This window comes from Dendrobium catenatum, unplaced genomic scaffold (genome assembly GCF_001605985.2).
Source record: "Dendrobium catenatum unplaced genomic scaffold, ASM160598v2 original_scaffold_105874, whole genome shotgun sequence".
NCBI classification, from domain to species: domain Eukaryota; kingdom Viridiplantae; phylum Streptophyta; class Magnoliopsida; order Asparagales; family Orchidaceae; genus Dendrobium; species Dendrobium catenatum.
Window position 1 is genome coordinate 139,037 of NW_021424310.1, and position 9,668 is coordinate 148,704.

Below are 9,668 nucleotides of genomic sequence, written 5' to 3' on the forward strand. Positions count from 1 at the left end.
ACAACAATCTATCTTTATGTATGTTAAATCAAGCTTGAAAACTAACTTCTTAGTCTAATATAAATCTATAGGAATAATATTATCTCTCAGGTTAGTTTTCTTAAGTAGTCCAATGAATTGATTAAAAATATTCATGAAGTACATTATATTTTGCCTTGATGCTTAACATTTTAACATCAATGAATAACTCTGAGTGAGTGGTGCACCCATTCCATATTGGTTTTTGGGAAGTATACAACAAATCATAAAAATATTATGCCTCTTTATTATGTGACTTTTCTGTATAATATTCAAATTGTACTCTCATCATAAACTAAGTCCTCACGATCATGTCAGATATTTTCTTCTTCGGCTAATTATAACTTGTTGACGGGTTGCATCGATAATCAAAATGTGGTTCATACTCACAATGAGAAGTTCAATACCAATATTCTAGCATGAAACCTCGACGGTATAAATCAATAGTTACGTCAACTGGGCTTAGGTGCACCTGATTTTTATGTTTAGAACATGGGCAACAAAACTTTCAATTTGAGATAAAGCTGGGTAGTTGAGAATTTGTATGAATGAAAAAATTCACTCATTTAATGAACTCATCTGTTAATATCTTTCATCCTTGTGTCAATAGATTATATATTCAACTTCTTTGAGTTTTGATATCCATAATATAACCTACATATAATATAGATATATTAGATAATATTGTAATATTTATTAAAGAAAAATACAAAGAGTCTTAGCCTGCTCGGAAGGCCTTTGTTTTAAGTGACCAAACCATCCAAGGCGACTCTCTCTAATCTTATCTTCCACTGGAGCTACTCCAACCTTCTCACATATATGCTATTTTTGTATCCTGTTTAGAAGTAAGTATGCCCAATGCATTCCTCTACGTCCACACAATAACACCCAATGCATTCTTCTACTTCCACCTTTCAACTTGAATTCTACAAATAATATACCCATCTATTTCACCATAAGTAGATCAAATATATTAAATATGTGTACTTTTACTAATGACTTTATCACCCAAAGTCACAATCCCCCAACTAGGTCTATTAATACTAAAAATACACTCCAAATATTAAATTTTAGAGCTATTTATGCAAAAGCCTTCAGAATCTAAGGTTGACTAACATAATTCAAGTTTACCTTCAACTCTCTCTTTATTATTATCAATTACAAGAACAATATCATCAGCAAAAAGCATACACCAAAGTACAATATTCTCTTGCAAATATCTAGTGAGAATATCCATAAGTAAAGCCAAGAGCAAACACCAATATACATTTTCTTGTAAATGTCTAATGAGAACATCTATAACAAAAAAAAAGTAAAAGCATACACACAAATACATTCTCTTACAAATGTCTAGAGAGAACATCCATTACGAAAGAAAAACCATACACTAAGATTCATTCTCTTGAAAATGTCTAGTGAGAACATTCATACGAAAAAACAAAAGGCATACACCAAGATACCTTTACTTACAAATGTCTAGTGAGAACATCCAAACACTATGTAATGAGATAATAACTTATCTTACTGATGGCGTTCGGGGTAGCTTTTGGCGAAGTCGGTGAGGGTTTAGTAGACGTAGCTCTCGGATGTCATGAAAGAAATGCTCTCCAGTTCGGTTGAGGTAGCTCTCGAACGCGAGCGAAGAGAGGGAAATAAATGCTCGACGTCGGGGCAGCTCTCAACAACGAGTGAAGAGGGTTCATCAGGGCAGCTCTCGAATGCGAGAGAGGGAAAGAAAGCGAACATGGTTCGACCAGGACAAAAATAAGAAGTCAAACGGCGGACGGGTCAAAATGGTACATGTACCAGTGTCTTTCTGGCAGATTATTTGTCGGTTATATTACCGACAGATAATGCGCCGGCAACGTTTCGTCGAGTTTAAGTAAGTTGGCGCAATATTCATCGACAATTTCACTGGTAATTACTGGCAGAAATATGCACCGAAAACCTTTAAAATACCAACAAAAGTCCAGCGGAATATGTGCTTGTGTTTCAGCGACAAAAATTGCGCTAGTCATTTCGCCGTTAAGTTACCGGCGGGTATTCTGCAGGTAAACCCGCTAGTTTTACCAACGTAAATATTTTCGTCGGAACGTCCAACGGTAATGACAAATTTTCCTGTAGTATGACACTAAGCTCTCTGGTTGGTCGGCATTGTGGTGGCGCTGTCTAGAGCGCTGTGGCACAAGATCAAATTTTAATTAAAAAAAAAATCAAAATTCACTATTTTCTCATTTTAATAAATTCCCCCCTTAGGTGGTTGCAATTAAGAGAGGGAGAGAAAGCTAGTCCAGGGCAATTTCGATTCGTTTTCTGATGTAGGCCCAATTATAAAAGATATCTGAATCGAGGTAAGTTACATTATGCCTATTTCAATTTTCAAAAATACAAAATTTTTAAGATTTTTTATTTATTTAAAATATAATTTTATAGCGTAAAAACGAGGATAACTTTGTATCCGCTAAATTTTCATAATGTAACTTTAGAATGTTATAGATATGATTGTTTTAGATATTTAGGTATTTTGAAGAAAAATTTTTGTTAGGTTCTTTGAAAAAGTGTGTTATTTTTAGGAAATTAAAAAATAATTGTATTCCAAAAAAAATAATATTATAGTACAATTAAAATTTCACAATATTTTTATGAACAATCCTTTATAATCTAGTGAAAATATAAAATTCTACTTAGTTGTTAAATTTGTTGTCTACTTGCAAAGCATTATGTGAAATTTGAAATTAGTTTATTTACATTTATTTTATTGCAATGTAATTATATCTACACTTGTCTACTTGAACTGTGTGATTCTATGGAGATTTGATTGATAGAGAAAGTTTTGTTGTGTTGAATGCATTGAGAGTTATAAGGGTTCAAAATTTTAAATATCTCATATGTGTTAAGCTTTGCTAGTCATAACTTTTAAAGAATTTTGATCTCTCTTTTTGATGGAAGGTACAAAGGCTTGAGAGAAAAATATTATTTTCTAGTATGATATATGATTTACTTGTTTATTTACATTTAATGCAAAGTTTGTTATATTTTACTTATATGCAAGTAATATTTTGCTCAGTAAAATAACGTTTTTTATTAACAATTTTTAATTAGTTAAATGTATAATAAGTTAATTTGAAAATTATAATCAATGGATGTAACCCAGGGGCGGATCCAGCTTCTTTTTTCAGGGTGGGCAAAAAATTTTTTTTTTTGTAGGGATGGAAAAAAATGCATAGGATTGATAAAATTAGGACAAAAAAATTTTTTAGGAGGGACAAAATGCCTAAAATACTCAAAATATTCCAAAAAATCTCCTATGAATATTTTTTTAAAAAAATTTGAGGGTGGGCATTTGCCCACCCTAAGACTAGGGTGGATCCGCCCATGATGTAACCTATTGAGTTGTATTGGCTCACACCTATTCTGCATTATGTTTCAGGTTAGGAAACGATAAAGAACTAGTTGAGTATTTGAGATTGTAGGTTTTGATATGCTTAAGTAGGTATAAGTACTTTTTGGTTTATAGATTTTTGTACAATTATAGCTATTTATTTCTTTGCTCTGTTTTGATCTTTAGTCATATATTGTTGTATATAGATTTTGTTGTATATACATTTAAAGATGAATGAAAGAAAAACTTTGTGGATGTTTACTTTTTGTTCAGTTTAAAGTTAATTAGTGGCTTTGTAGTCTATTTTAAATTAATAAAATATGAAAAAGCCTCCAAAACTTATATATTAGGCTTGATCTGTCATCATCCAACATGATATGTCATGTCTTATCTATAGGTCATATTGAGTTGAGTTGTGACCCTAATATCCTAGAGGTTGTGCTTCATTGGGTGTAAAGATGATGGATTTAGAGATATAATCACAATAAAAATATTTATTCTCTAACATTGGTTCTACTTTAGAAAGTATATATTTAAATTAAAAGGTCGAATTTCAATCAGCTCAGAAGTTAGTTTGAAATTGATCATTCAACTCAATTCAAAACTTACTAATGGGAATGAAAGTTTGGCTAACTCAAATTTAACTTGATATCACAATCATTCATGTCTTAGTAATGATAAACTTTCAATTTTGTAGATATTACAATATATAGACATAAATAAAATTTAAATATTCAAATTTTAAATGCTTTCTTTTTTACATTTAAAATTGAAACTTTTAGAATTTCAATTCAATATGGAAACTTATCTTTAAAAGTAATTGTAAAAATACTTTAATTTTAAATAAGACTAATTCTAAATAATTGATTTCTTACTTTGAAATTTTAAACTCATCATATCCCTTTCTTGTGATTTCAAAACTAAAACTTGAATTAAAAATTGAAAATAAATATAATTTAAACATAAGGGAGTTTTTTTCAAAATGGAGTTCTCTTTTATCATAATTGTAATATATAAAGCAAATTGCTTTATGCATTTAAGCTCATAAATTTATGAATATAAATAGGTCAGGATGTAAGTAACTTAGTGAGAGAAAGATAGAGAAGGAGATGAGAAAATAACATTTTGAAGTAAATAAAGGGTATTTTCATAATTGCTTTGAGATGAGAGAGATAAGAGTGGCCTGTGAGTTTAGGTGCTTTTTCTTAATGATTAATGTGAGGGTTGCTCACAAGGCATGATGAAATTCAAATTATACTCCTATAGATATATCACATAATATTAATCAAATCAATCTTATCCCTAAAGAAAGTTTGCATTACTTAGGGATGGGAGTATGTCTTAGAGTAAACTTATTAATTTCTGAACATTTAATTGATTTGATCTAGAGAAAATTGTCTATCACTTCACCACTTCATTCTCCATGGACCAACTCTCTCAAACTCACCAATATGAGTAGCCTCACCACTTCCACCTAGAATCATCTGATCATCCTAACTAGAATTCTCTTTATGCTCTCAATAATTCCTTCGTTTTGATTATAGCCTGCCCAATAATCACCATCACCTGGTTTAGCCATTCAAATGGTGTCATATAGGTATTCCCCATATATATAAACAATCACCATAAAGAATAATTATTTCAAAATTCATTCATATTCTAAATTACCGTTGAAAAAGATGAACCACACAATTCTCTTTGATTTATTGGTTGAAAGCTTTGACTATCAACTAAGAGATTTTGGACTGAAGTTGTGCATATGTGAATTTATCTTATTTGACTTAAATGCCTAAAAATAAATAAATAAATAAAGAGATGATCTTTTATGGCTTGTATATCTTCCCCCTTTCATGATTGGCCAAGAATTAACAATAAAAAGATTCAAGTCCTAATAAATGTTACATGAATCCAACTTTACAAGTATACCGAACAACCCCCCCATCAAAAGTATCAAAACAACCCTCGGATCAATGATTACTAAGCTCAATCTTATTAGGCTAACACCATTTGAAACAATTTTCTTACTGCTTTCTAAAACAACTTTTTCATACAATTTTTTTTTTTTAACTAACAGTGATCAAAGCTGCCCCAAACAAAACCTTCATCTCAAATTAAATAGCAAATTCATATTGGTACAACAAAAAGGGAAGCAAATGCAAGTTCACATGAACCACAACCCAAATAATCATTCACTTGCCATGCATCAAAGCGCACACATTCCAATCACCCTTGAAAAGTCTTGTTCATCCTATGCATGGTCATTGAACTCACGAAGCAATAGCATACAATCATATTTTAATTTGTCACTTATCAATAATTTATAAGATAGATCATAGCAAACTCTTTAAATAGGAGAACCCATATAAATTAGGAAGCCCTTTCAAGTCATTCTCATAGGCAACTTATAGCTCTTTTTACATATAAAATTTTAAATATGATTTCTCACTGTTTCACTCAACCAAATTGTCAACTTTCTTCCTGCAAGTTATTGATCCAATCCACATTAGATATATAAACGAATGATATAGATGAAGAAAAACAGAACATTCAAACTCACAGCACTACAAATAGAAAACCCAATTTCCATTACATAAATACACTACAAATACAGTGAATGCAAAGCAAAAATCACAATACTTGAGACTAAAGTTTCGTTTGAGATGACTTTCTTACTGCTTCTTAAGGAAGCTTTCTAGTATAAAAATTTTAAAATTCTATTAAAAAGTTACTTTAAGAAGTAGTAAAAATGCTGTCCCAAACGAAACTTAAAATACACTAGCAAATTGCTCTTGAAAATCTTCAAGAATTTTTTCGCTAAATTTGGAACTTAGAACAACCTGCAACTTAAAAAGAGTTCTAGTATTGGATTTTGGTTTCCTGTACTAACATTTCAGGCAAGATTGATAAAAAGACATTTTCAGAAAGAAATGAACTACTACTCCTCAGGCTCCTCTTCTTCCTGCAGGAGATTCTCTCTATTATCATGAGCCCAGAATCCTCTAACATCAATAAGCATGCTTGCAACAGTGCCACCTTGCTTGCAGGAAAGGAGATCAGCAAGAGTTATCCTAAGGGGGTCAGCTGGTTTGACCATGTCCCAGATTTCATCCCTTACATCTTCAATACATAGTTCATAGTTTCCACCGTCCATCCATTTCTGATGAACATCCCTAAAGCATGGAATGAAGAGAAAATTAGCTTACAATGATGCACTTCTCTGTAGATATGAAGGAAAGGTTAGCTACCAAAGCCACAATTAAGAATAAATTTAGAATTTGTTTGGGGTGGGGTTGCAGCTCTATCATTAGATTTTTTTTTTATTTAAATTGTTAGAGGCATTAAAATTTTTTTCCTTTTAAGGAACCAGGAAAACCTTCTTACATTTACCACACTATAGAAGATTTCATTATAAAAAGCTGTTTCTATCATAAAAATTTCTAAAAAATCAGCAAAAAAAATTATAGCTAAACAAGATTGTGGTAGCAGTCTGAAAAACAAATTCAAGGTAAAGCTGAAAAAATGTACTCTTTAAAAAATAAAAGCAAGATTTTTGAAAGCCACATATTAAATAAGATCAGCTTAGACCCCTTTTTGAAGCTAATTCTCAAAAAGTTTATCTTTGTTATCAGGTTATCTTTGATTGCGTATTTTGATTTCAACTTTATCATATTATAGTTCTTTATAACTATTCATGTTGTACTAATTTTATTGACTAATTATAAAAATATTTTTGCTTTAAAAATCTCTATGGAGCTACTCTTCATCCTTAGATAGATACTCTTCTCTTTATTGTCATGCTATCATTTGTTTTGCAGTTTGCTTTATATATTTTCTATGTAATTATCTTTTGGGACTCTTTTCAAAAAGAACTCCAAAATTTATTTTGAAAAAAAAAATGATTGTTGAAAGATAGTGAAAAGAATCAGAAAAAAGTATTTCTACCTTCGTTAAGATTTACAAGACTTAAAAACAAGACGCAATAAATTACCTAACAACTTTGGCATTCTTAAATTATGAGTTCATCAAGCCACTCCTCATTCCTCTGAAGGATACTTTCTCCTTTACCATCATGTAATCTTGGGTTATGGATTTTGGATTATGCTTTATCTAATTGCAGTCCTTCAAAATTGCATCAAATTGTACTCATTTCATTGATTGATTATAGAATTTGCTTTTACAGGAAAACATAATTATTGAAAGGAAGAAGTATAATGAAGATCAAAATGTTTTACTTATCTCTATTTACAGTATAAGCCTGATGGTTGAATGTTTTACATATCTCTATTAATTATGATGTTGTGAATTTTGCTTTAGTTAAGGTTAATGTAATCATGGATAAAGAAGTGGATGATGATCTAGCAATTGACCATCTGATCTTTGGAAAAGTGGATTCCAAGGATCTAAGGAATGATGAAAATGTCAATGGAGCGTCACCTACCTCATTTGGAGGTTAATTTTGCCAGTGAGTCTATAGTGTCACATCTTCCTATCAGTGTTCGTCGCCCCTATGCCTACTGAGTCAGCTGACAAGGATGGATTTACTTAAACTTAACAAAAAAAGAATCACTAAATGCTTTAGAAGGGACCTTGGCTCCATGATGCATTCTTTGGTTGGGTGCTTCCTTTCATCTATGGATCATATGGGTAGTTTTGGTGCACAAAAGATGAAATCAAGTTCTACTGCTCTCAATTTCTTGTGCTTGTTCAGAGCTTTAGAGTCTTCAAGTGTTTAATGTATTTTTCAAGCCACTCTTTAATTTTATCAACTAACATATGCAAAAAAATGTATATCTGCTCTTAATTTTATCTTTTGAATTAAGAGCAATTTGATCACCGTGAAATATGTAGACAACTAAAAATAAGCTGCTTCAGACTATGTAAGGAGCAAATCTTTTGTATGTTTCATTTTTTTAAATGGAATTTTCAATATATAGGCATTTCAGGCACTCATTGCTGAATCCATTTGAGAAATGTTATTATTTTTGCAGGGCATTAGAGAAATTAGTTTAAAAATAATGGTCTGAGATGCACGACCGTGAATTACCTTGGTCAGTTAATTAGTTCATTCATTCATCAAGTAAGAATAGTAGAACACTGCAAATAAACATCCATAAAATTAGGGGCTTATAGAAGACCGAAAGAATTATGAGTTCCATTCAGATCTCTTGTCTTGTAACCTGAAACTTGCAGAGCTTACTTAAATTACTGCAAGTAGGAAATTACAAATTTAATGTTGGAAGATTATATCGGGCTTTCCCTTGCTTCTGGATATTCCCCTTCTTCTCTTCCATTTTATATGACCCATAAACCAAACCAACAAAAAAAGCGGCATGCACTAAGACTAAAAAGGAACTGGAATTAGCAATATGTCTAACACGTCATCTCAAAATTTACCCAAATTTTAGATACATCACAGCATAATTTTGGAAAGCAATTTCAAGCATCTTCAACTGTTAACAATAAAACCCTTTCAACAGATGTTTCTAACAAAAATAAATAATAGTTAAACAGAAGGAAATGAGGAATAACCTTCTTGTTAATCAGATATAAAAAGAGCTAAATGCCAAAGGATAAAAAAAGGTGTTAGCTTGTCATTATACAGTACGAGAAATTTGTTTTTCTTTTTGGCTCATGTATACAGGTCAACAGTCAGATTAATAATAGTTTTACATTCATCAAAGTAAGAATAGTAGAACACTGCAAATAACTCCATAAAAATTAGGGGCTTATAGAAGACCGAAAGATTAATGAGTTCATTCAGATCTCTTCGTCTTGTAACCTGAAACTTGCAGAGCTTACTTAAATTACTCGCAAGTAGGAAACTTACAAATTTAAATGTTGGAAGATATATCGGGCGTTTCCTCTTCGATTCCTTTCTCTTCCATTTTAATATGACCCATAAACCAAACCAACAAAAAAAAGCGGATGCACTAAGACTACAAAGAAGAACTGAAATTAGCAATATGTCTAAACACGTTCATCTAAAATTTACCCCAAATTTTAGATACATCACAGCATAATTTTGGAAAAGCCAATTTCCAAGCATTCTCAACTGTTAACAAATAAAAACCCTTTTCAAACAGATGTTCTACACAAAATAAATAATAGTTAAACGAAGGAAATGAGGAAATAACCTTCTTGTTAATCAGATATAAAAAGAGCTAAATGCCAAAGGATAAAAAAGGAAGAAAAAAAAAAAAAATATATATACTATATATATTATTATATATATATATAGAGAGAGAGAGAGAGGAGAGAGAGAGAGAGA

General features: G+C 31.1%; 1 protein-coding gene and 1 non-coding gene across 2 annotated transcripts in view; both read right to left on the reverse strand.

The window, feature by feature from the left end:
- Positions 1-5,925: 5,925 nt before the first annotated feature.
- Positions 5,926-9,668, reverse strand: part of LOC110100169 (probable serine/threonine-protein phosphatase 2A regulatory subunit B'' subunit TON2) — a 67,503-nt gene continuing 63,760 nt past the window's right edge. Inside the window, exon 11 of the mRNA XM_028692029.1 lies at positions 5,926-6,570. Coding sequence (XP_028547862.1) covers positions 6,336-6,570 — 235 coding nt within the window. The 3' untranslated portion in view covers positions 5,926-6,335. The remainder of the gene's footprint in view (positions 6,571-9,668) is intronic.
- On the reverse strand, positions 8,562-8,677 carry LOC114578649. The gene has a single exon (XR_003699640.1). It is a non-coding gene; the product is annotated as a small nucleolar RNA snoR104 (small nucleolar RNA).